The 27714-nt window shown below is 46.0% G+C and overlaps 1 protein-coding gene across 1 annotated transcript in view; it reads left to right on the top strand.

The window, feature by feature from the left end:
* The first annotated feature begins 773 nt into the window (after positions 1 to 773).
* The window catches only part of setx (senataxin), a 35459-nt gene continuing 8518 nt past the window's right edge, over positions 774 to 27714 (top strand). Inside the window, 20 exon segments of the mRNA XM_007902753.2 lie at positions 774 to 808; positions 4247 to 4434; positions 5153 to 5360; positions 6092 to 6201; positions 8116 to 8332; positions 8944 to 9063; positions 9793 to 9961; positions 10303 to 10411; positions 11012 to 14690; positions 14693 to 15561; positions 16172 to 16280; positions 17174 to 17341; positions 19714 to 19940; positions 20613 to 20768; positions 21759 to 21915; positions 23022 to 23123; positions 24994 to 25106; positions 26076 to 26147; positions 26727 to 26876; positions 27426 to 27533. Coding sequence (XP_007900944.2) covers positions 4255 to 4434; positions 5153 to 5360; positions 6092 to 6201; positions 8116 to 8332; positions 8944 to 9063; positions 9793 to 9961; positions 10303 to 10411; positions 11012 to 14690; positions 14693 to 15561; positions 16172 to 16280; positions 17174 to 17341; positions 19714 to 19940; positions 20613 to 20768; positions 21759 to 21915; positions 23022 to 23123; positions 24994 to 25106; positions 26076 to 26147; positions 26727 to 26876; positions 27426 to 27533 — 7023 coding nt within the window. The 5' untranslated portion in view covers positions 774 to 808; positions 4247 to 4254.

Raw genomic sequence — 27714 nt, 5'->3', positions numbered from 1 at the left:
ATATTTGGGGAGGACAAATTTGCATAGCTATGGGGAGAGCGTGGGGGAGTGGGATTAATCTGGACAGCTCTTTCAAAGAGCCGGCATGGATCCGGTGGGTCGAATGGCCTCCTTTGGTGTTGTAAAAATTCTATGATTCTATGTGTTTAACACCGTAGTGTCTTCTGTGTGGCTCGTACAGCAGCAAGAAAGACCGGGGAAGGTTACAGGAGGCCAGGGCGCCGGGGACTAGTTTAAAAAATAGAGTAAAACTCGCACGAGTCTGATCTACATAAGTCGTATCATCGCCTAAGCCGTACATCTGCGCAAGTCCCGTTCAAGAGTTTATATGCTACGCAAGTTTGAACGTAACTCGTACTTTGCGTAAGTCACGTTAAATGTATTTTTTCCCCAACTGATACGGGAGTTTTACTGTCGCTCGAATGCTGCGACCCGGTAGGGTAGGGTAGGTTTTCTGGAAGGGGCGAGACCGGGGGGGTTTGGGGGCGTTGCAGGCCGGTCTTGCGGACATCGCGAACTGACCGATAGCCCTTCGTGCCCTGCAAGCGGGTCAGGGGGCTCTTAATAACAATAATAACAATAATAATAATAATAATAATAATTCTTGCGTGTAGGGCATGTTTGTGTGTGTGTGTGTGTGTGAGTGGGCGGGGGCAACTGTAGGGGGCGGGGCAACTGTAGGGGGCGGGGCGGGTGACCTCATTTCCGGCCGGGAGCTGAGCCGCGCAGTGCGGCGGGAGCTGCCGAGGCCGAGCCCGAGGCCCACTCGCGCCGCCGGGGACTCGGCCGGGACCCGGGCCCGGATCCGGTACGTCAGTTCGCGGCCCTGAAGCCGCGGCCGGAGCGCCGCTTTTCGTCGCTGACCGAGGCTCGCGGCGACAAGACGGGAGAGAGCGCCGCCGGGGCTCGAGGGTGTTGTGGCGCGAGGGGAGGAGGAGGAGGAGGAGGAGGGGTACATGTACCCGGGGTGGGGGGTGCACCTGCCTGGGAGAGGTGTCCGTGTGTGTCTGGGTGGCTGTGTATACAGGTGTATGTGTACAGATGTGTGTGTACGTGGATGTGTGTGCTGTGTGTGGGTGTGTATATATATATACACACACACGTGTTTGTGTCTGTGTATATATGTGTGTGCGCGCGCTGGAGGTAGTGCTGTGTGTGTGTACGCACGCATGGGGGTGCTGTGTGCATGCGTGTGTGCATGCGCGTGTGCATGCGCGTGTGTCCGGGGGATGGAGTACTGGGGCTGGTAGCACACGACCACGGCGGCCCGTTCAGCCCAACCAAGTTGTTTGGCTGGAAAATTCAGTCACTACACTTTACAGTATCTCCTGTGAAGCACTGCGAGACATTCCCCTGATGTGAAAGGTGATGTGTCAAATGCAAGGATTATTATTATTATTATTATTATCGACGAGTTTGCGGTGAGGCGCGCCAATCCCCACTCTGTGGCTAAATCTGTTGATGCTACTGCAGAAAGGTGGATGTGTGCAGCAACAAATGATATTTGTACAGCACAATACAAATGTCATGTGTTGTTGTTGCATATGCCATTCCAGTTTGACTGCAAAATAATTAACATCGCATGGGTTGGTTATTTTTTGTTTAACTAGCTTGCATGCCAATGTCTGTACGACACACAAGCCTTCGCCTTTCCCAATTACCTTGTTATTTCCTTCTCCCTAATGGATGAATCAAGTTTACTCCTAATTGCTTTTGCTTCACTTTTTAAATGGCATAAACAGGATGCCTTTTAAGTGGACCGGGTAAAGGTGCCAGACTACAGATGGAAACAAAAAGAAACACTTTTTGTTGCAGTCTTTCAGTGGGCTTTTAGAATACTGAAAGATGTGTGTTTTGCATCTCATACTTTCTGTAAAACAGTCAGTCAAATTATAACGCAGGAGCTGAGACTATTTGGCCCATCAAGCCTATTTTTAAAAAAAACAGTTGATAGAGCTCTCTTGCGTATTATTAAATGACTCGAAGCACATCATAGGATTTCCTGTCGAGCGTACTGACACACAGCAGTGTCCCACAAACAGCTGTGAAGTGAGCAATTATTTTTTCTGGTGGATTGTTGGATAGGACACTGAGAGAAGCTCCATTCTGTTTTGAGAAGTGCTCCGGGATCGTTTAACGACCACCTGAACTGTCACAGGCGGAAGGTAATTAGCAATCTGTCTTGTAATCAAAAAGGGAGCACATTGCTTCTTTTTTTGTGGAATCTTTAATATTTACATGTATCAGCAGATCAGGCAGATGGCACATGGTTAGCAAGAGTTAAAGCATGGCACCTCCACTAATGAATGCAGTGTTTCCAAGTACTGCACTGTAGTCTGGGCTGTGAGCTCAAGGCCAGGATTATGAGCTCAAGCCCTGGATTGTGAGCTCAAGGTATTTTGAGGGGTTTGAACCCACTACCTGGTGATACAAACATTTATTAAAACCTCAAGGAAAAGTCCTGAGTGTGAGAACCACATGGATTGTGTGAAGCAGTGATTATGTTGAGGATTGAGTTTGGTCGTGTGCAGTGGCCACAGTTGTACAGGAGCTAAAGAATACAGTCGAATCACTCCAGTGATGGCAAGTCTACACGGGTATTTATAACTGTGTTCTGTCTAAAGGGAACCTATGTAAATTTGCTTTGCTTCAGAATGCCTGGAGAAAGATTGTTAGATGTTGGTGTCCTTACTGTATTAGACAAGCCAATTTGACTTGTGGGTGCTTTGTTTCTGTTTATTCCGGGTTTTATTAATATGAGGGAGAGACAAATTAACAAAAACTCAATAGATCCGGTTCAGTTTGCTTCAGTGAGTTTGTCATTGCATTGAATTAAATTAATTTGACTCCCTCACGCAGTCTACCTTTTCAGACTTACAGGAGGAGTGGTTGCACTGTGGAGATAGGATTGTTTACAGTGAGGTAGAGGTGCTCAAAGGCAGACTGTCTGAGAGCAGCAGGAAAGAGGACGGAAATGTGGGAAACGATACTGAAAGTTTAATAAAATAGTTTCACTTTCATATACTCTGGTAAGCGTCACATACAATGGCACAGTGCAAGTGATCCCAGATTTGTGTGTGCACCAAAACAACTTGTCTGGATGGAACAGGCTTCCTAAGGAGATGGTGGAAGCAGAAAGTGTTTGTTTCAAGAACAAATCACATAGATTTCTGCTAGAAACTAATATCTCGGGATACAGTATATAATTTGGGACACGACATGTCAAGTGACTGCCAGGATAGTGGAAGGGGAACTAGATGGAACTTGCTCTTCTTTCACCTGGCAAGTTCTTATGGATCTGAACCATGTATCTGTGTCTTTATCACATCCAGGCTCGACTACGCAAACTCCCTTGTGTCGGCCTCCCCGACTCCTCCCTCCACAGGCTGCAGATCATTTAGAACTCTGCAGCTTGTGTCCGCTCCCACACCAGGCTCCGCAACCCAATCACCCCCATCCTCGCCTGGATCCACTGGCTCCCCATCACTCAGAGGATACAGTTCAAGATCCTCTCCTGGTCCTCACCTTCAAAGCCCTCCATGGCCTTGCTCCTGCCTCTGTGACCTCTTAACCACCTACCAACCTGTCCACTCCCTCCACTCAGTGGGCTCCAGCCTACTTCACTTCCCCTGTATTGCCCACCCATCATTGGCTGGCGGCCCTTCAGCCACTCTGCCCGCACTCTGTGGAACTCCAGCCAAAGTCCCTCCGCCTTGCCTTGCCTCCTTCAAGACCCTCCTCTTCGACTGTGCCTTTGGTCACCCTCCTACCCTACACCCTTCCTGATCCAACCACCAGTTCAGGTGTGGATCCCTAACTGTCCAGCGTCTTGGGATGTCATCCTGACATGAAAGGCACCATACAAATGTAATTTGTTGTTCTGTCTCTGCTGTTTTTCCAGACGTACCCTCAGGTGATCTAAAGATCCAGCACACTGATTACTGGAAGTCTTTGATTAGTTCAGAATAATTAAGGGAAGTGCACCTGGTACAGAGACAGGGAGCAAAGGACTAACCCATGAAGTGGGTTCTGTGCCTATGAAAGAGATGGAGAGTGCTACACATTTAGTAATGTACACATCTGTTTGTCTGAATGCTTTGTGTATTGCGGCTGAAATCCCTATGGGTGTCGCCAGTGGGGATGTGACTATTAGAAAGTTAGTGTTGGGTATTTATGCAGTGAGCCAACAGTTCAGTCGCACACTGTCTGCTGAGCGTTTGGCTGAGTTGTGTTTCTCCTGTTACAGAGGGTAAGATGAGCACGTGCCGTTGGTGCACCCCAAGAGGCCAGACAACCGTCCAGTTTTTACTCCAGTATTGTTCGGGTGAGCTCTCCTCACAAGAAGTGAAAGCAGCCAATGAAGATCTCTGCTACTGCTTGGAGTGTGTGGTGGAATATCATCAAGCACGCGATGAAGTCCATGCAAAACACAAGGTGATGTACAGACCCAAGGGTGGGAGATAAAGGTGTACTGCTCAACTGTGTTGTGTGACTCATGCCTTCATTTCAGTCCTGGCAAATGTCTGGAACAAGATCCTAGGGATGTGGTGGAAGCAGAAAGTATTGATTCTTTCAAAAGCAAATTCAATCGATTTCTTTTAAGAAATAATTTCGCAAGATACACTATATAATTTGGACATGAACTGTGCAAGCGACTGCCAAAGTGACTGTCAGGATGGTGGTCCTGAAGGTGAACTGAATGGCCCTTGATCTTCTTTCGTCTAGCAATTCTTGCATTCCAATGGTAACTCCGTAATGACTGGAGAACCTTTAGCCTCAACTTCTTTGGGTTGAGGAGGTGGGTAGGGAGGCATGTTAAAGGCTCCTGATTGTTGGAAAATGGTAATTTGTGGACCTTAGGTTTGGACAGGATTGGGCTTGCTGTGATTTTTTTCTTCCTCTTTCACTCACACTCTCTCTCTTTCCCCCACTCCACTCCCCCAAATGATCGTACATCCTTCTGGGCAGTGCACCATCCCTTGCCATGAGAGCAATCAGCTTCCCACAAATGAGCAGTCAGTTGTCTCCAGCGTGGTAACCCCTGTTTGCTACCCCTTTTGTCTAATTGCAGAATGTAACCACTTACGATATTTTTAAAGTCACGGAGGGTAAATTTGGTGAGTTGCTGATGTCTGGTGATTGACTCCTACAGGCTCTGTGCAAACTGGAGACCAAGCGTTTGATTGACCATTTTGAAAATGCTTTAAAGGCCGAACTGGAGGATGACGAGTTGTTTTTGATTGAAAACGAGCAAGAGATTCAGCTCTGTGGCTACACGGGGCCCGACTTAGAGAACAACCTGCGGGTCCCCATCCTGGAGATTCTCAAGTACCCATACCTGCTGTTGGACGAAGGCCTCAGTGAGTAACCCTGACCTTGTGCATTACTCTGGGGCCTACCATGCTACACATTACAACCGTTCTCACCCGTGTTGTTACACGCAAATTTTGTTAACACAAAGAGTACTAGGTGGCCTTTGTTTCAGTTCAGACATCACTCCACACTGTTCCTCATCACTGGGCAGATTCATCACACTGACTAAAGTGCAGTCACCTCTGCAACCTTGGCTCAGCACAGAGTGTAGGCGCTCCGGGACTCTACCCTGCGTAATGGGTAATATAGATATAAATGCAAGTTGTTGCAAATGTAACACCAAACATACACGGCGTTGCGAGTTTTTGTTCGTTCTTGTCCCGGGTTGGAACAGCTTTGCGACCGCATTTTGCAATAGCGTGACTGTTTTTTTGGGACACTCGTTCGAGACTAGTTTCTCCTTGAACATTGGAATAAATCGGTTATTGAGCAGAGACGACACAGACAATTTGTCACTACAGGCTGACTTTCCCGTGCTCAGTCTCCCACTGAACCCATTATTTGACCTATCTAAACTAAAAATATCTGGGTGTTTTTCCAGAGACCACCACCCAAGTGCGGATCAGTTGCGACTCACAATAGTAATTTGAGTTTTTCACAAATTGCCTTTTTTTGTTTAAGACTTTGTTGTATTCTGAAACAGCCAAAACCTCCCTTCTGGTACCCTCTCCAGCTATAATCACACCGTATAATACTCAAATAGCCTTTGTTGTTTCAGGTCAACTATGCATTGAGGCTCTTACAAAAATGGAGAAGGTGAATTTCTCCTTCCAGGCATTTGATAAACATCCTGGGATCTACCTACTGCTGGTGCATCCTAATGAAACGGTGAGTCATCTTAATTTGAATGTAATCAGATCGCACTTGAAGACATTCCTCTTCTACGGCCACCTCCCCTTTCTCCCCAGTTCGGTGTCAAACAATGCCTTTGTTAAGAGCTCCGAGAGGCTGCGCTATCCTGCGTGAATGGCACTGTATATTACAAGTTGTTGTGCGAGAGGCTTAATGTGTCTCGTGTAATGGTAAGGGTGTGAGTGGTATCTCCATTGCTTGCCAGAATGGTGGAGTGGTGGATGAAATCAGTCCGCGAGCCACCAATTGCAGAACCCTGGTATAACTCATTGCAGCTGAGCTGGATGTTCTCACTTGAGGATGTTCTACAGGTTGTTTCCAGCAGAAATCCTGGATAATGATCAGCAGTGGAAATCATGAATGTCCCCCTCACTCTTCCCCCCACTCTCCCACCCCACTCCTGAACCCCAGGAGGCAGAGAAATTGCAGAGCCCTGATTTGCTAATCTGAGATCTGCTAATTTGGCCTCGGTATACAGTATTACCTTTGACTTTCTAGGTCTGTAATGCTGCGTCACCTCCCCCAGGCTCGGAATCGTGCTCCGCCATCATCATTTTAAGAGGGCTTCACCTGAAGAAGCCCCTTTGACCCATTTGATTTCATCTTTCCAGAACACTCAGCCTACCATCTTCCCAGTGCAGCATCAAGCTGATTCTTCATGTTTTCAGTGTCCTGGCCTCAACCACCCTTCCAAGTAACCCGTTCAAGTCCTTAGCTTTGTGAAGCAAGACTTCCTGATGTCTGTCCTGTGACAGTTCTCACCACTTTTGTGCACCCGCGATGTATATCTCGCCCACTCTCGCAGAGTGTGCCACGTGGTCTCTGTGTTCGATCCCTCTCTATGAGTGCAAGTCCCTAATTTAAGGTGTACTTCACTAGTGAGTTACCACAACAACAGGTACTAACAATTGCCATTTGCATTGGGAAGCTTCTGTTAGCAGTCTCGCACTGGCAGACTATGACGTAGGCTCAACCTGTTTATGTGTCAATCTTTCAGATTGATTAGGCTGGAGAAAACACGGTCAAGAAAAGTCAACAGAATTTTTATTGCTGTTCCATGAAACACACAACCCAAAGCATTAGCATTAAACACTTGCCGACAAATCGGATAAATACGACACCAAGAAATAATAAACACTAAAGTCACACTTTAACTAAACACCAGCTCGCAGCCACTCAGCACCAGCAAAAACAATTGCTGACCAAGAGGACTACTCAGTATCAGTCAGGCATGTACTTCTTGATGTCATCGGGTAAACAGCAACCAGGAGACTAGCAGGCTCACTCTTTTTAAGGGCAATTATCCCATTCTAGTTGCTAGGGATCATCCAATCGTGTTTTTCCCTGTTTAATGATACATTTTACAACCAGCCTCTTTTTCCGCCAAAACAACATTGCATCTCTGTGACCCTGCACACCGAATACTCACAATCCTGTTTTCCTGCCCAATTGGTTACCATTGCAGAGTTGATGTCACCAATGGCGCATTTATCTTTAAATAAAATAAGCTCCACAGATCTTAAAATGTTCTTAAAGCAATACCACTTACATAACATTAATGCACATGCGTGAGCTTTCATACAGCACAGACATCAAGATTGCCACAGCTCACAGGCTTTACTGCAGCTTTTCAACCAACACATGCAAAAGGCACAACAGCATAAAAGAAAGCAGGTAAATGAACTCAAATAATAGGGTGTCCATAACAGTCCTGAAATTACCCTTCAAAATCCTCAATCTGTTGCCTTGGCGTAGGTGAAAGTAACTAGCATCTTATAAACCACAAATAAAGGTCTTCTCTGAGCTGTCTCGTAAGTTTGAAGAGCTCTCATCTTAAATCATTTGTTTCTCACAGCTTGTGCATCCTTATCAGTGTCTATCTGTGTCTAGGTTAGGAAATGGGCGATCCTGACTGCCAGGTCTCTGGGGAAGGTGGAGCGAGATGATTTCTATGACCTACAGGAAGTGATCACCTGCCTACTCAGGGTCATTGAGCTGGATCTCTTTGAGAATTCTGATATCTACAACTCTGTTGACACAGAAACTACCTTGATTCTCCTGCCACCCCATCTATATGACATAACCAACCACAAGAACTACTGGCTTGGTGAGTTTTATGCCAAGAACATTACATTTTTGTCAACTTTTAAGCCTTCGCAAAACAAATTGTGTGAGGGCAATGGAGCTTGTTTGTGGGGAAGGTTGTGGGGGGAATTTACTCTTCCACTCACTGCACTCATTCTTTACCACTCAAGTGGAACCTGAGCATGTCTACAGATTGGAAAAATATCTGCACATGTGTCTGTAGCCATTTAGATTGTCCAAGCCTTCTGTCAAGCCTTGAGTTCATAGCCCAGGCTGGCGCTTCAGTGCAGAACTGGAGGGCGCTGTTCCGTCGCTGTTGCCATCATTTGGTTGAGGCTATTTCCTATTAATATTAAATATTATTCTTTGTTTACATAGCTGTAAGTAGGAACCCGGTTGTTAGTCGATTAGCAGAGCTTTCTAGGGGGTAATAATCCCTTCAACAAAAAAAATTGGGGCTCAATCCATGACGTTTTGCCCAGAAAATGCACAGTGGCTCCACTTTACAATATATTCTGTGAAGTGCTTTGTGACGACTCAACGGAAGTGATAAGGTGCTATACCAAATGCAAGGATTATTATTAAAGCAAGTTTGCATTTAGTCTTTGGGAATAATGAAAGCGTTCCGTGTAGGTATCTGCATGCTGTTTATGGTGCTGGATGAGCAAGCGATGGACTCGCTGCTCCTTGCCCAAGACAAGCAGAACGACTTTATGAACTCCATCCTGAACACCATGAAGAAAAGCGAAGAGGGTAAGTTTCTATGTGGGGTAGAAAGATATCCCTGTGCACGCTTATCACAGTGTAATACGGGGGAACCCCATTGTAACGTCGTAACCTGGGACAGTATCTCGGAGGCTGTTGTTAAACAAAATATAGAAAAATAGCCAACTTCTGAGTGATCATCGTGCGTGGGATGTTGCTATTGTCCAGAAAACTAGGTACTGGGCAGCAGTCATTGCCTATGAAATTTGACTTTCTTTACCCGTATGCAAATAAGTATGCAAATAACATCAAACAGAAATCGACTGAAGATGCCTCTGACAGAAACAGGTGTCTCTTCTGGCTGAGAGAAAGCAGAGGGTTTGTGACAAAAATATTTCCTGCGGTCATCATCATACTGTTGCTTTCAACTTACGCAATGTGTTTTGCTGTAGTGCATGTGATTGAAAGCTGATTTTTTTTTTGCTCAGTCGCAAGCATTCATTGTTGGTGTTTCTTTCTAAATAATCTGCTCGTTTTGAACTGATCATCGTGCTTTCAGCCACTATACCCCAAAGCTTTGGAACTCTCTCCCCCAATCCCTCCGCCTTGCCCACTCGTCCCCCTTTTTTTAGATCACGACTGAAGACCGTGCTTATGGTCACCTCCTCCCTCCCCTCGGCTCCGTCACTGTTAAGCTCTGCTCCGAAATACTGCGCTGCATTAAGGGCGCTGTATATAAATGCAAGTTGTTGACCTTACATATTACTTGACTTATAGACGACACTTCTGATCCATTCTGGCCGGCCTTGCAGTGCTTCATGGTAATCCTCGATCGACTTGGATCAAAGGTGTGGGGTCAACTCATTGACCCAATGGAGGCATTCCAGACCATTACCGGCAGCCATAGCTACAACAAGGAGATCGAAAACATTCGTAACAATGTGAGGTGAGTGACTTTGAACCAAGAGGTTCACCCAGAACAGAATATGCCAGTGCAGAACAGTGAGATGCCTCCCTTGGCTGAGAGAAAACAAAATTACCTGTACCTGCCAATATTTTTTCAGACTTATAATGTAACTTTTAGCTTTTCACTCGCCTTGTCTGCAAATCCAGGTCATCGATGTATACAACGCTAAACGTTGGCATTGTACATATATCTTTAATGTAGAAAACATAGAACCAGGAATAAGGGTTACCCGCCTTTGTCCCATATCCCTTAATACCCTGACCTAACAAATATCTATCTGTCCTGTTTAACATTTGTTTATTCTACGTATTTTTCAACAGTAGCAAAAGAATAAAGAGCGATTTGGATGATGGTGATGGTGATTATGATGACAACTTGGTTTCGTGCAGCCAGATTGTTTATGACTACAATACCAAAAGGCAAAACAAGGTACCTATGTAAGAAATCCCATGGCACAATTCGAAAAGGGAAGAGAGCTTCTCTCTCACAGTGTCCTGACCAACAATCCCTCAAATAAATTGGCAGATAGCACAAAAAGCCCCGGGCGGGCAGCTATGATAACGGAGGCGTTGGAGAAGCGGACTGGGATTAGGGAGAGCCGACTAACCTTTGCCCTGTGCCGAAGACACAAGTGATGAAGTCAAAGCAGCCAGAGCAGAGGCCTCGGGTGAGCAAACAGCGACCGGCGAGGGTGTATGGTAGTGACTGGCGAGGGACTGAGGTTGTGATCGAGATAGTAATCGGCGAGGGATCGAGGTAGGCGTTTGCCTGCTACCCCTGACCCGAGCCAACCCCTCCCAAAATGCGCAGCCACTCCACTTTAGAGTATATTCTGTGAAGCGCTTTGAGACATCTCAATGACCTAATGAGGTGCTATATCAAATGCAAGGATTATTAATATTTTTCTTCTTCAAGCATCTATCCAATTCCTTTTTAAAAGATCATGTATTGTTCTCTGTTGACTTGCACACCTGACGTACCTTGACAGAAATATTACCACATTTCTGTGTGGTGTTTTTTTTCTTTCAGGATACTGGATGGAAGAATGCAATATGCCCGGATTATTATCCAAATATGTACGATGAAATGCAAACTCTGGTGCACGTGCTTCAGTGTGATATCGGGCAGGACATGCGAGTCCACAACAGTACCTTCCTCTGGTTCATCCCCTTCGTCAATTCTGTTATGGACTTGAAGAACCTGGGCGTGGTGTACATTGGGGAGGTGGTGCACCATATCCACTCCGAGATCAAGGACGTCTTGGACCGCAAGGTCAACTCCTGTGACAAAGTGGCCGGCTTTTTCATTCTGATCATGGTGTGCATCGTGGAGCTGCACAGGAACAAGAAGAACTTGCACATGCTGTGGTACAGTTCGCAGAAATGGGTGGACATGCTGGTGAAGTGCGCCAACCTCCCCGCCTGGGTGTTCAACCAGAACAAAGAGAAAGCGGGGACGCCGGGCAACTGCAGGATTACGTCCACCTCGCTGGCCGCCAAGTCCTCGGGAGTTTGTTCCTCCGTCACCAACTCCGTCCAGCAAGCTTGCGTCCAGCTGGTTCGGTGTTTCCTGAGGGAGGGCTGCCAGTCTCAGCAGAGAGGCACGTCACAACAATTCCTGGATAAACTGAACCTGCAGCTAAGGAACACTTTCATCCTGGGCTGGCAACTGAGCCACAAAGAACAGCAGGAACTAAAGACCTGCTTGATAGAAATAGTCAAACTGGCAAAAAATCAAGTGTCTGAAGTGAAGCAACCGAGCAGAGTTGGTAGAGGAGGCGTCCTACCTTGCTCTCTGATTAAGCAAGAGAAAGTGGAACGGTCGGTGTGTGAGAGGATAACAGAGTACTGTAACAGTGGTCCTGAACCACCAGATAGTGCAGTATCCCGAAGTATCACCTTTCAGTCAAATGTTGTCCAAGAAAAGCCAGTGAATTCTAGGAGCGTAGAAAATCTTTGTGAGGTTCCGGGGGCGTCAGAGTCGTCTGTCGAACCAGCCATGACCCCCGTCCACTCGTGTGATAGCAGTACATTCCCTCAGGAGACCAGCTCTGCTAAAGTTAGTTTTGATATAGTTACGGATGACGAATTGCGTGAAATGTTTAAGGAAACCTCTGATCCCGTCAGAAAGGAGTCTCTGGGGGATCCCCACAGCAAATACAAGCCAGCAGCGGAACATACGGACTCATCCACGCGGGGCTCTGGTCCTATTTCTCACCCTGAAGATAATGGCCAAATAAAACCACTTCCCTCAACTGACGGCGCTGAGCCAATGCGAGAGAGCACGTGGCGTCTTGTCTCTACAAAAATTGAAGATGACCATGTTGGTGCCAAGGTTCCTACGCTGTGTAATTCCGCACAGGTCATCCCGGAGTCGCCTCACAAAGCCAATGTGCCTTGCGCTAAGCCTGAAAAAAGCAACATGTTTAAGTTGGATCGAGCCCGACTGTTGCATCTGAATAACAAGATGAAGATCTTCAATCGCAAGACAAAGATGGATAAAGAAGAAGCAAGCTCCCCTCGTAAAGAAAGCACGGACACGGATTGTGCAAACTCAAGGGTTGGTCGTGGGCAATCAGGTGGCGAGCTGAGTGATTGGGATTCCAACCTGAAGCCCAAGGAACCTATCCGAGGTGGGGACTGTACACCAGATACGTCGATGCCTCATCAGGAACAAACACTGGCTTCAGTTTCTGCCGATAGACGCAAGTCACCAAATTCAGATGGTACATTGTCTTCAAAAGGCACAACAGATCCTCACAGTCCAAAAACTTCTTGTGCCTCGCCAAAGCCAGGTCAGTGCAGTCCTAGCAGGTTGGATGATGATGATGATGATGACAGTGACATCCCATTTGATGCATTAAGGATTAAGCTGAAGAAAAGGCACAATGTTGATGTCTGCTTACTAACTAATTCTGAGATCAATCGGGATCTTACTCGGCTCTCGCTGGCAGCTTCCTCCAAGTGCGCTAATTTCTCTGACGGTTTGACCCAGGAGTCTTGTGTTATGCAGTTTCCAGAGACGATTAATAGGAAAGTTAAAGGTTCCTTTTGTGTGCAAAAGGGAGAAATCCCCAAGTCTAGTTCATTTGTTCATGACTTGACTACCAACGAGAACAGAAGAATAATTGTTGCTGATTCACACTCGCCAAACCTGAAGGGCAGCACAGTAAAACTTGAGGCATGTGATGCAAAGAATCCAGATGGTATTGGAGATTCAATCCCGGGCACCACACATTCTGAAGGAAATAAAGCCTCAAACCACGGTACCTCTGACACCACATTCAGCAAACATGTAAGTCATCCGAAGGAAAGCGTTGTATTTGAGGAAGACGATTCGCAGTTTTTCGAGTTTGAAACTGAAGAAGAAATCTATTCTGTTTGGGAAGACACTCAGCCACAGGAAGGGCAAGCCACGGTGGCCAAAGTGACGGTGGTGGAACCTTCTAGTACCACCTATCATCAGCCAGGGTACAGCGACGTAGACCTGGACATACTGAACGAGTGGGGCTACGATACCGATTATGCAACTGATGAAATGATTGAGAAGGTGGCCAGCAGGGCAGAACTTCACCTGGAGCAACCACAACCAGTGCTGAGGATGAGCAGTTCCTCTTCTGGGAGTACAACCGATGAAGAAGACTCGGATGAATCTCACGTCAACAAGAGCGAGGCTTCACATGCGGTGTCCGCTTTCTACTCCGCATCTGACCTTCTGAAAGGAAAACATAGAGAAAAAAACATCTTAACTAGCGACCCGAACAGAAAAGGTTTCCTACTTCCAGGCGAAAATAAGCAGAAACTTGTGTCTGCAAATACAGGAGCACCCAAGGGTCAGTTGGCAAAAAAACTGCCTGTGAAGCAGGCGACGGGTGAAAGTAGGAAGTCTGATACGTTTAGTTTACCACTTTCCAAAGCAAAAGAGAAAAGCTCATTACAGGTCAAGGCAAGAGACAAGTACTCAACACAGGCCAGCCCAAGAAAAGACTTAAGCAAGTTCAGCCCAAGCGAGAAGAAGGCAAACTCGAGTGCTCACTCGAGGAAGGGTGCGGGAAATGTTTGCCCAAGTAGTAATGCACGTCACTCTAGCCTGGAGGGAAAAAGCTCTGGAGGATCGTTCACAACTGGCTTCAAATCCCCTTCCAAGGACCTACAGACGGACAAACCGTCAGACAAACCTCCTTTGAGTTTACAACAGAAAAAGGTCCGTAAACGGCCTGAACCAACATCATTGGTTGAGAAACTGGGGCTCAAGAAGAAGACCCGCAAAGCCTTTGATCTCTCCCAGGGCAGTCTTGATAGCTTGAACGAACTGCGTAATTACGGTCAAGCGAAGGGCACCATTGAGCATACCCGAAGCAAGAAGACCAAGCTGATTTCACCTCAGAAATTGACCACCTGTAAAAATCTACGGCTGTTAGCTTCTCAAGATCGCCAGTACTTGAGACAGGCTAAACACTCGAGCACACTGAAAAAGAGGAAGGAGACGAAGAAAGGCACAGTTTCACACCCTCGGTCTTCCCAGCTGTTGCCCACAGAAGAAGCAGGACGTGGCAGTTCTTTCTCATTCTCTAGCATGTCAGAGAATCACAGTGGCCATTTTACGTCTAGGGAAAAGCACAGTAATCCAACTATGGCCATCACAGTTTCTGTAGAGTTCCGCAGTGTAGGAAGCCAGACGGGGCCTGCACCAAGGAACCTATATTGCACATGATTGGAGATGAGGATAACGACCATCATGACTTCAACTTAACCCAGCACGATCCTGTCGATAAGGACTTGGACAATGAAAATCAGGAAGACGTTGATGCATTCAACTTGACCCAGAGAGATCCTGTAGATATGGACCTGGATAGTGAAGATGCCAAAGAAGAAGGCGACCATGGCAATTCAAAAGAGGAGGCTGGCTGTCAGCAGCTAGAACATGCAGATCCATCTGTTAACGCAGAGATCTTAAAGAAGAAACAGCCACCCCTACCCGGACCGAAATCTGACGTAGTATTCGCCACGCCAGCGTTGCCTGTCTCTCTCTCAAAGAGTTCCAGAGCTACAACCTCCAAGCGGTTTGCCTCCAGCTCCACCTCCCGAAATGCTCAGCTTGCTTCCGAAATGGAGATGCTACCGAATTGTAAGATTAAACAAGTCGGTAAGCCTCTGCTACCAAAACCAGCTGAGTCGAAGCTTCTGGTGTCCAGACCCTTTCCATTCCCCAAACCCGTCCCCACGACCAACATCCTTCGAGCACTGAAAGGGGTAAACGCCATGGCATCGGCCAGCCCCCCGGCAATGCCCACTAGGACTCCTCCCAGCTACGCTGCTCAGCCCCACGTAAGGTTCAAGCCACTGCGGGATCCGCTCTGCCTCAAAGTGGACCTGGCCGACCGGCAAAACCGAGACGCCTCGTACTTGATCAAGGATGTCCTGAAGTGGACCTATCAGATGTTTGACTCGCTCAGCCAGTTCGGACCTCCTGATTGCCTGTGTGAGTTTGCGCCCAGAGAGGTGCCCCAGAAGTTTAGTTCATACGAAGAGTATTTCCGTGTCTACTACCCCTTAATGATGCTCAACACGTTTGAACAGGTGAGTGAGGCTTGTCCCACAGATGTTGAGACTCACAACTCTTTAATTAAATTCGGAAACTGGTTTGTTGAAATTTGACAGTTTTCCAAAATTTGGAAACATTACATTTGTAGAGTGCCTTTCACGTTGGGAAGATGGCAAAACGCACTGGACAGTCGGGGATTTGGACCCGAGAAGAGGAGGGGGTTTGGGATAAGGGAGGCTGGAGAGTGGCCGAAGGTGCGGTCAAAGAGGACTGTCTTAAGACATGCCTTGAAGGACGAATGGGAGGGAGCGAGGCAAAGAGAATGTGGGATGGAATGTCAAAGGAAGGGGACAGAGAGATTGAAGCCCCGACCACCGATGGTGGGGTGGGCCAGGCGGGAGACGTGAATCAGGCTACAGCCTGCGGAGCAGAGGGAGCGGACAGGTTGAAATGGGGTTAGCAGGTCACGTAGGTAGGAGGGAGCAAGGCCGCGGAGGACCTTGAAGGTGAGGATGAGGATTTTGAACTTTAACTTTGAGGGATGGGGAGCCAGTGGAGCCGGGTGGGGGTGATGGGGAATGACCTTGAGTCCTCAGACCCTGTGGAATTTTGAGACCTCTGATGTGTCGCGTTTCTTTTATGCAGCTCGCTAAAGAGTGGACAGAATCCAGACAGTCACACAGACTGATCCAGAACTCCCTCACCCTGAAGAACCACTGGGTGCAGGAGCAAATATATCGCGCAGAGTTTCAAGGTGAGAAACCTTTTGTATGAGGATATCACTGTAGCTCAGTGGTCAGAGTACTTGCCTCCTGGGTTCAATTCCCAGGAGGGCGAAATGTTGGGCAAGTTTCCTTACTCCACACGCCTCTGTTTACTTAGCAGTAAGTAGGAACCCGGTAGTCGATTGGCGGATCGCTTTTCTGGGGGTAATAATTCCTTTTTTTTAAAAAAATGTTTTTTTTAGGATAGGCGCTATATCAAATGCAAGGTTTATAATTGTTATCGCAGTGTGGGTCTCTGTGGGAGGGCTGCTTCCCACCTGCATTCACGAGCTGCTGGTGAGACACTGCTGTGTGCTATTGGCTGTTGTGTTTCACTCTCAAGTCATTTTACTTTGCAGTAATAACAATAATAATAATCCTTGCATTTGAGATAGCACCTTATAATGTCATTGAGACATCTCAAAGCGCTTCACAGAATATACTATAAAGTTTCTGTTATGCATTGGAAATGTTTTTGATTGTAATTTACAGTGTATCCTGTGAAGCGCTTTGAGACGTCTCAACGTTATGATAAGGCGCTGTACGAAATGCAAGTATTATTATTCGATTCTCTCCCTCGATGGTTGTCTTTCACTTTGCCCGGCCCTAGTGGTGTCCAAAATATTGGTGTTTGTAATGATGATGGGTATATTGAGTGATTGTGTTCTTCCAGGATATTTCTCTTTCCTCAGATGATCGCACGATAAAGAAACTTGCATGCTGTCCCATGTCATGTTGCTATCCCAACTGTTGTGTTAAAGCCACAGCAGCAATGGGGAGCTCTGACTGTCCAGCGCCTTGGGGCATCCTCCCAACTGAAAGGCACTAATCAAATATAATTTGTTGTTTGTTGTTGTTGATTATCTTCTCCCCATTTGTTCAGTTTCATTACATGACACCAACTTCAATAAACATCAGCAACCCAAGGAAGATGATGTTGTGTTTCTCTGGCTGCTCCAGAGTCACATTCCATACTTGCAAGATGAGATGGTCGATGGCACTCCTGAGGTTCACCTCGGCCATATCTCAAGGGCATCTTATTCTTCAGATGGTGAGTTAAGGAGGTAACACGGGGAAGGTGATCCTCACAATCATTGGGAGAGCATTACTTTACAGCAACCTTTTGAGATAATGTAAGAGATTCGGATGGAGACGACTAATATGGTGGTGCAGTAATCCAAAGTTTATTACGTAATACAAATAGCCTAAATTATTCTTAAAATTGAGACCATAGATCCAGTAAGATTGATATTGATTCCACTGGGAAGTGCTCTGACCCTTAAACTATTCCAAAGTTACATCTCTCTTTTAACTGTTTGTAACACCGCTTCCCCTCGCAACTGATCCATAGTTTTCCACAAACTTTAGGGAGGCTTTTGCAGCCTGTGTGTTTCTCAGCCTTGAGATAAGCAGGTATCTGAGGAATGTGTCTCCTTTCTGAGCCTCTTTGTTTCCACATCAAATGCGATTACTCAGATCTCTGAGGAGTGAACATTTTCACTCCAAGGAAAAGATGGAACTTAATCACTCCAAGGAAAAGATGGAACTTAATCAAAACTGACCTCAGCCGGGTCAAGCCAATATATCTTTACGTTCGCTAATTCTAATTAACACACACACCCAGGAATAGGGAGGAGAAGGCTGCTATGACTGATTATCACAACCCTCTCAGGGCCCCTAGGCTACATTAAAACACACGCTCTAGTCAGCTATACTGAAAGGACTATAAATGTTTGGTTACATTCTAAAAGGTATACAGAGATTAATTAACAAAAAACTTAAAAACGTTAAGCATCCCGAATATATTCTTACAGTAATAGACCATTGCTCCGTCTAGCTACACATCCAATTTCCCACAACGATAATTCAGGGAATCATTCTTTCAATCTAATAATAATAATTGCCGAGTCCCATAGCAAGGTGGTTAGCCACTCGCCTGGCAAGCAAGAGGACCTAGGTTCAATTCTTGAGGAGGGTGGAACCTTAGGCAAGTTTCCTTACTCCACACGCCTCTGTTTACCAAGCAGTAAGTAGGAACCCAGTTGTTAGTTGATTGCCGCATCACTTTCCGGTTACAATCTCTCTTCCCCCCCCCCCCACCCAAATAAATAAATAGTTTGGTCATTCACTCCATGTTTGGACCCCCACCACACCCCATACTGACCACAACACGTGAAGACGTTCTCAATTCTTTCAATGATTATTAAAATAAAATTTAAATAATTTATTAAAATTAAATTATTAAAGGATTATTATTAATGGTTATGGTTCTCTGGATTGCAGAATGAAAACTGATTCTTTTTATTGGAGCTCAATTCTAACCAACAATAACTTACATTTATATAGCGCCCTTCTCACTGGCTGGTGTCCTGGAGGGCTTAACAGTGGCGGAGTCTGACCCCGAGCCAGGGGGAGAAGGAGGGGAGAGATGACCGTAGGCACAATGAAAAAAGGTCTTTAGATGGGATTTGAAAGTGGGGAGAGAGGAGTCAAGGCAGAGGGATTGGGGGAGAGAGTTCCAGAGCTTTGGGGCATAGTGATTGAAAGCAAGGCCACCGATGGTGAGCAGAGGAGCCGGCCGAGCAGAGGCAGTGGGTGGTGGGGTGGTAAGCAAATCGGATAGGTAGGGAGGTGGAAGGGCATGAAGGGATTTGAAAACAAGAGAGAGGATCTTGATGTCGATCCGTTCAGAAATTGGGAGCCAGTGCAGCCTCCAAGGACGGGTTAATATCTGGGCAGCGGAGTTCTGAATTAATTGTATTTTATATACGGTAGAACTGAGGAGATCAGCGAGGAGGGCATTTGAAAAGTCCAGCTTGGAAGTGTCAAAGGCGTGGACGAGTGTTTTGGCTGCTGTGAGTGTGAGGTGCGGGCAATGTGGAGGTGGAAAAAAGTGGTTCTGGTCAGGGAACCGGTGAGGGGGAGAAAGGAAAGTTGTGGATCGAACCTGATGCCTAAATTGCACACGGTTTCAGTGGGTCTAAGGGAGAGCCCGGGGAGGTTGAGGAGTTTGGACCCGCAGGAAAGAATACGTTGACAGGAGCCAAAGAGTATGCCTTCCGTCTTGCCGATCTTCGGCTGCAGGATATTTGCACTCATCCAGGCCTTGAAGTCCGTCAGACAAGCTGACAGAATATCAGCGGACTGGGAGCCGCAGTTGGAGGAGGAGAAGTTGATTTGGCTGTCGTGTGGAAGTGGATGTCTGCGGCTGACAGCGCTGAGAGGGAGCGTGTAAATGATAAAAAGAAGGGGGCCAAGGATGGAGCCTTGTGGTACCCCGCGGGTGATCGGGTGGGGGTGGGAGGAGAACCTGTTTCCCGAGATAAATCGTTGGTGGTTAGTCAAGTAGAACTCAAAAAAAACAATGTTTTTGCCTTGTATTCTGTGACTTTCTTGGACTGTGTGTTTTCCCTGTTGGAGCAGGGCGAGGATCTACACTACACCTCTCTGTCCAGACACGTGGGAACGTCAGCGCAGTGAAAAGCCAGCCCATCAAGTGTGAAGTCATCGGCTCCCTTGTGACTACCATCCGACAGTTTAAGGCCCTGCTCTTTCTGCACAAGACTCCTCTGGCTCTGCCTGTCATCTCAATCAGTTCCCCATTCTTTACGCAGAGAGACTTGGTGGACGATGCAAAGTGGAGCTCCGCTGTAAGTCAGATGAAATTGACTGTCTCCGTACCTTTTGGAGTGTTGTGGTTCATATAATTGAAACAAATGGAAACTTGAAACTAACAGTGAAAATGTCAAACGTGTGTCGTCTTGGTAGTTTTAACAGCCTGGGGTTAGGGTTAGGCAGACATTGTTGGTTTAAGCCCACGTCAGGACTTTAGGCTCACTATTTATACTGACACTCCAGTGCAGCACTGGAGGTATGCTGTATTGTCAGAGGTGTCGTCCTTCGGATGAGACGTTAAACTGATCTGCCTGTTCAGGTGAATGTTATAGATCCTGTGACACGATTGGATTGGAAGGGAAAGTAGTTGTTTTTGTCCGTCGTGTAGAAACTTGTGAGAGTGCATGCACTACCCGAGGAAGCTACAGAATTGATTGGGATGCTTAATAGTTGCAGTGTAAGAGCGTTAAGGGAAATATCATAAAAGACAATGAAATAGTACTGAAATATCTGCCATGATCTAAAAATTGGTGGAACAGGCGTGAGACTGAATGGTCTCTTGTTCTTACCGCAAACTTGCAGGTTCTTGAGTTATATTTCTAGAATAGTTGGAGGCATGCCTCACTCTAGTCTGACTATTGTGTTTTTTTTCACCTTCTCTCCCTCTCCATCTCTCTCTCCCCCTCTCTCTCTCTCTCTCCATGCAGAATGAGTACAATGAGTTTCAGCAGAGAGCCATCAACGTAGCATACACCATGGTTAAACAACATTCCCGAATTCCCAAGATCTGCCTCATTCAGGGGCCCCCGGGCACAGGGAAATCTAAGACCATTGTGGGTTTCCTGCATCGTTTGCTGAATGAGGTACTGAAGTGACTGGAGTAACAGTCGATGAGGCGAGAATCCTAGAGGCTACATACGCCCACCCACATGCTTTTGTTTCTTTACCCAGGGCTTTGACCTGCCTTCTGTTAGGGACCTTTAGGAAGTACAAGTCAATATCTGGTAGAGCGAGATATATGCATAATTTCACTTTGATTTGCAACAGTTCTCACACCCTTTTGTATACCCATGATGTGTATCTCGGCCACCCTCGCAGACTGTACCAGGTGGCCTCTGTGTTCGTTCCCTCCCTATAAGTGCAGGTCCATAATTTAAGGTGTACTTCACTTGCGAGAGTTACCACGATGACAGGTACTGCCAATTGCCGTTTATGTTACAGCGAATTGGGGATCTATCACACTAGCAGACCGTGACGTAGACTCAGCCTGTTTATGTGTCCCCTTCCTTCCAGATTGATTACAGAGACTTGAGAAAGCACGGTCAAGAAAACTCAATTTTATTGCTGTTTCATGAAACACAACCCAAAGCATTCGCAACTTAAACACTTCCCGACAAATTGGATAAATATGATGCCGAGACATAACAAATACAAAAATCACACTTTCACGAAATACCAGCTAGCAGCCACTCAACAATGAGTTAGTGAAAAGATGCAGAAAAATAATTGCTGACCTAGAGGATTTCTACTTTGTATCAATCAAGCATGTAACTTTTGATGTGGAATCCTGTAGCTCAGTGGTTAGAGCACCCGCCTCACAAGCAAGAGACTCGGGTTCGATTCCCAGCGCGGCGAAATGTTGGCCAAGTTTCCTTACTCCACATTCCTCTGTTTACCTAGCAGTAAGTAGGAACCCGGTTGTCAGTCGATTGGCGGATCACTTTTCGAGGGAAATAATCCTTTCGTACTCTAATCAATTTGATCTTTGAAAGAACAAAAGGCTGAGTTGATGTTAGTGAGAGAGAGTCAATATCGGCTGATCGCCCTCTCCCGTTTGTGTCCTTCATATGCAGGAAGAAGAGAATGTTGAACCTGTGATGAGCAGGAACCCCAGGACTAAACGTACCAGGATCCTTGTGTGCGCTCCATCAAACGCAGCCATTGACGACCTCATGAAGAAAATCATCCTCGATTTCAAGTCCAAATCCAAAGACAAGAACAATTGCTTGGGCAAGTCGTTTAAGTGGAGTTTTGAAGGCTTGTGTTGCACACGCCAAGAGCAGAGCTCCCCTTGCGTGGTTGATATGAGGCTTGTATGGATGTCTTTTTGCTGGTTAGAGTTTTAGAAACACTGCCCCCCCAGATAGCAATACGCGATAAATCAAAGGAGTGAACCAGGAAAGAGATATTTGTTAAATGCTTTGAGATGTCCGCCCGAGGTGAAAAGCGCTATATAAATGGAAATTGTATTGTATTTGGCCCAGTTTACTTTGGTAACATCGCAATATACTTCTGTCACTGAATGGATGGTACTAATGGGTCCGTGCACACAGTGAAATATTATTTTGCCAAAGAAAATGTTGCCAGGCCATGATGTGGGTAGTACTGTATTCTCACTTCTGGGTACATTGAAAGAAACAGTTGCTTGGAGATGAGTGAAGTCTTTCTGTCCATGATTCTATGATAAGATTGTGAGTTTGAGCCTCATATCAGGACTTTGAGCTCTGTCCAGGCTGACATTCCAGTGCAGTACTGGGGAAGCACTCCATTAGTGCAAGTGCCACCCCAAAGGCAGTGAACAGTCGAGGATTTGGACCCGATCTGGGGGAATGGGATCAGGAAGGGTGGGGCTAGGAAGCTGAGGGCAAAGAGGAGGTTCTTGAGACGGACATTGAAAGAGGTAAGGGAGGGGGCGAGGTGAAGGGACTGCGAGATGGAATTCCAAAGGGTGACATTGGGTGGTGAAACTCCAAAGAAGGGAGTTTCTTCCAGTGTCCTGGCCAACAATCCTTTGGATTAATTAATCATTCACTTCATGGTAGTTTGTGCTGGCTGATGCTCTACCTACGCAAATAGTCATTACATTTGGCGGCAATTACCATGAGAAACTTGGTCGCTCAATCCACGACTGTTTGTGGGACGCTGCTGTGCGCAATTGGCTATTGCGTTTCGCCCACAAAATATACAGGCGATTCAATTTACAGGATATTCCGTGAAGCGCTTTGAGACGCCTCAACGACGTGATAAGACGCGGTATCAAATTCAAGGATTATTATTATTGTGAAAATGCAAGTTCTTTACTTCATGTGTGTGTGGATTTGTGCTCCTCACCACAGGAAACTGCGGGGACGTCAACCTGGTGCGGCTGGGTCTTGAAAAATCCATCTCATCTGACGTAGTGAAATTCAGTCTGGATTACCAAGTAGACTACAAAATTAGTAAGTGTCGTTTATTTTTCCTTTCCTTTCCTCCGACAAATAAACTCTTGATTGATGGCTAGGGTTTTAATGAACGAGTGATGTTTGGAGGGAACATGAAGCTCCTCGGGCTCCTCTGCAGCAATGTAAATGAACAGCAAATTACATTTGTATCGTGCATTTCACGTCAGGAGGACCTCCCAAGGGGCTGGACAGTCAAGGATTCGCCCCCAAAATGCAGCTCTTGATATAACAAGGCAAGTGGGATAGGAGATTCGGGGAGTGTGGAGCAATTTTAGGGCAGATTTTTTACGAGGTGGCGGATATTTTTAAATATTCCTTCATGCGGAAAGGCCCTCAGCTGTGGTTACCATTTGCGGATTCCTGTAGAATAGTGGTTAAAGCGCTTGCAAGTGAGAGGATCCAGATTTGATTCCCGGACAGGGCAAAACCTTGGGTAAGTTTCCTTACTTCACACGCCTCTGTGTACCTATCAGTAAGTAGGAACCCGGTTGTTAGTTTTGCACAGATCATGGAAAAAAGCAATATTAATACAAGTCCACAAGACCATCAGTACAAGTTTGGCTTTTGCAAGTCCCTAAATGGCATTCATCAATCTCGGTTGTGTGCTGGTGATGTTATCCAGTACCGACATTGTCATGTTGTCCTTGTGTTCTGAGAGATTGTGCCCAGGATGGTCAGGAGAAACACTCCCAATACTGTCAGCCGTGGTCAGAGCATGAGTGGGTTTAATCCAATGAGTAAATGCCAATCGTAAAAAAACATAAAAGTAGACCTGCTGAGTGATGTAAACTGTCCCCTACACCTATTCTATGACAACAACCACTATTTCATAACAAAGTACTATTGAAAACTTGATACAATAAAACTACACGGACGCAGAGACATCCAGGTGTTCAGATCCCCTCTCTTTACAGTAGATTTCATAGCCAACAAACGTGGCAGTTTGGACGATTAAAAAGAATCCATAGGTAATGCGAAGAAATGTCGTTCACTTGTTGCCATTAGCTGAGGTGATCATTGTGTTGTAAAGAACCTTCAAGCAACAATTTAAAATCACACAGTTCCCATAGCTACACCAATGAGTTTATTTCATCAGTTTGACGGCACTTAGAGAAAGATGATTTAGGCAAAATAGCTACAATTCTACCTCAACGGATTATTAAAAACGGTATTATAATTCTAATAACCATTAATGCAAAAGCATCAGTGAACCATTTAAATGGAGAAACAAACAAAGATGATATGTTACCCCCAAATAGTAGTTCCCACTGACCCGATGCCTTTAGAGAACTTGTTCCATTCTTTACTGACATTACCAAAAAATGTCAAAACTCCCCAAGTCATTGCAGCCACTGCTCTTTCTTCTTCTGCTGAAAGGGTGTGCTGTAACAATTTATGCATAGCTTCAACAACTTGTTTTCTGTTACATCTTGGATAGGATAGTTTAATTTCTCTGTCTTTCAATTGTCTGAGTACTGCTGTTAACTTCGGGGAAATATACGATTGAGGTTTGATATGGTATGGCTACTGATGCTTTGAGTTTTCTTAATTGTGGTACGATGATGAAAGGCCATCATAAATGAACCTGTGAGTTTTTATGTGACTAGATGAGATCCGTTGGGCATCATGTAGGATTGTAAGTAAGGTGTTGGTATTGCTTTAATATATATTGGGCAGTTAGTGGAGGTTGAATTGTTAGTGGGCGTATAGTGGGAATAACAATAGAGTGAGTTAAAGGATGAGGAGGATGAGATCAAATAGGATCAAGATCTTTGCTTGAACTGCTCGCTCTTGTGGGTTGAAGGTTGTGAAATTGATCTGTTGCTTCCCTGGTCTCCGAGCTAATGTGTGTGTTTGTATCTCACAGAGAAGAACCAGCCTGGTGTGGATCAGCAGATTCAGTGGCGCAAACAATATCTAGACAAGCGGCTGGACGAGCTGGGGAGGCAATGTGCCATCATGAAAAAACACAGAGAGCAGGTAACTTATTAGCAGGCGGTGATTAATTGAACCCATTAAGGGTTCAATACCGCGGCCCAGGCTTTTCATCCTTTATATCCAATTTGTGGATACAGGAATAGGGGGCTCAACAACAACAAATTACATTTGTACAGCACCTTTCACATTGGGAGGATGTCCCAAGTGTGGTGACGCCATGACAAGGGTTTGATCAAAACAATAGCATGCCGCACTCTTAACAGACATGTTGAGCAAGTTTCCTTGCTCCACGCGCCTCTTTTTACCTAGCAGTAAGTAGAAACCCAGTTGTTAGTCGATTAGCAGATTGCTTTTCTGGGGATAATAATCCCTGAAATAAAAAAAAACAATAATAATTTGGTCACTCAATCCACGACTGTTTGTGGGACACTACAGTGCGCAATTGGCAGTCGCGTTTCACCCACAAATATAGTCAATTCACTTTACAGTATATTCTGTGAAGCGCTTTGAGACGTTTAGAAGATGTGAAAAGCACTATATCAAATGCAAGGGTTATTATTTGTTGTAGACATGAGTCTCCGCTCAAACGAGTATTCAATCGAGTTTGCAGGTTCCCTGGCCATGATGGCACCACCACCACACAAAGCACTGGACAGTTAGGGATTTGGACCCGAGCTGGGGGTTGGGATCACGAGGGTGGCAGGGAAGGTGACCACAAAATACATATCAGGACTTTGAATTAACAGTCTAGGCTGATGCTCCAGTGCTTTGTTGGGAGTGTGTTGCAATGTGGGAGATGCTGTTCTTCGGATGATAGGCAGGCAGTGATACATTGTGCCCCTTACAATTCAACACTGGATCCCTGGCTTTACACTCTTTATATCAAATTTCTGGATACAGGAATCGAGGGTGCTGTTTCTAAATATATACTGTACTGAGTTGTGGAACAGTGAAGGTCACATGAACCGCGTGCCGAGACTGCGGAGGTTCTAACAAGGTTTGTTCTCACAGATTGTGAAGTTAACTGAGGAGAGGAGGAAATTGGACATGGAGAGACAGAAGCTTGGTCGCACTATGAAGGAGGTGAGAGCCGTGAGGAACTGGTAGAACGTAAGACATTTATATGCACTACGCTGACCTCATTTGGCAGTTCTTCCCTCAATGCTCATCATTTTACCCCTAAACTGTACTTTCAATCCTGCTTACAAACAAACCATTACTGTTGATATAGTGCCTTGCTACGTCATTGAGACGTATCACAGCACTTCACAGAATATACTGTAAAGTGCTTACAAACAAATTGTATTTTGTGGGCAAAATGCAGCAGGCAGCAGTCGTTGATTTGAGTGCCAATTTTTTTTGAGGAATTATTACCCCGGAAAGCAATCCGCCAATCTGACTAACAACCTGGTTCCTACTTACTGCTGATAAACCGAGGTGTATGGAGTAAGGAAACTTGCCTAACGTTTCTCTCTCCTGCCCGAGGAATCGAACCTGGGTCCTTTCGCTTGCGAGGCGAGCGCACTGGCCGCTGCACAACATTACGGGACTCCTTTTAATATTTGTCTTCATCTAATTACCTTTAAAAATAATGACTTGTTCTCTAACAACAAAGGGTGAAATGGCAGCTCCAGTTCCTCATTTGCAGTCTTACCTTCACAGCATCACCGTCAAATGCAGGACGTGCAGCTGAACATTATCCTGGAGTCACACATCATCTGCTGCACCCTGAGCACCAGCGGGGGCGGGCTGCTGGAAATGGCGTTCCGCAAACTGGGACACGAGCCCTTCAGTTGCGTTGTCGTGGATGAGGTGAGCACGCGCCAAGAAGGAACACAGGAACAGGAGGAGGAGGCCATTCAGCCCCTCGAGCCTGTTCCACCATTCTATAAGATCATGGCTGATCTGTACCTCAACTCCAATTACCCGCCTTGGTCCCATATCCCTTGATACCCTGACCTGACAAACATGTATCTGTCTCAGTCTTGAAAATTTGAATGAATCCAGCATCCACTGCCTTTTGGGGAAGGGAGAGAGCTCCAGATTTGTTGTGTGTCCCTATTGTTACTTCGTCTCGAGGCTACAGAAGAGTTTTACTTTCTCGCATGCAGAATTGCCTCCCGGCTTGAGTTGCACACACACTCACACACACTGATCCTCTGGACAGTCTAATGCAGTTAAACACTTGTACTAAATACAATTAAGTAACTTCTAAACACAATTATCATTCTTCCACATGTTTCACATTGTCGGTTAATGCGCTGTAGGGGGTGGGGGAAAGCATGGGGTGAGGGGTAACAGGACTTTGTGGAGACTCTGTAGTTTGCCCTCAGTTTGCTATCTGCTCTGTGTGTTTCTCAGGCAGGGCAGTCATGTGAAAGTGAAACATTGATTCCTCTCGTATATCGATGCCCGAAACTCATCCTGCTGGGAGACCCCGAACAGCTGCCACCAACCATCATCTCCATGGTAAGAATTTCCTTTTGAATGTGCTACCCAGGAGCCCCTCCCCATATTACAGTGTAGCAATCGGGGTTTGACCGCTGATCGAAGCTCTTCCCCTCTCCTGGTGACCAAGTTTGGGATTATTAATAATAATAATAATAATCCTTGCATTTGATATAGCGCCTTATCACGTAATTGAGACGAC

This window comes from Callorhinchus milii, unplaced genomic scaffold (assembly GCF_018977255.1).
Source record: "Callorhinchus milii isolate IMCB2004 unplaced genomic scaffold, IMCB_Cmil_1.0 Scaffold8, whole genome shotgun sequence".
NCBI lineage: Eukaryota > Metazoa > Chordata > Chondrichthyes > Chimaeriformes > Callorhinchidae > Callorhinchus > Callorhinchus milii.
The sequence above is the reverse complement of the archived record's forward strand: the minus strand, read 5'-3'. Positions and strand labels throughout refer to the sequence as shown.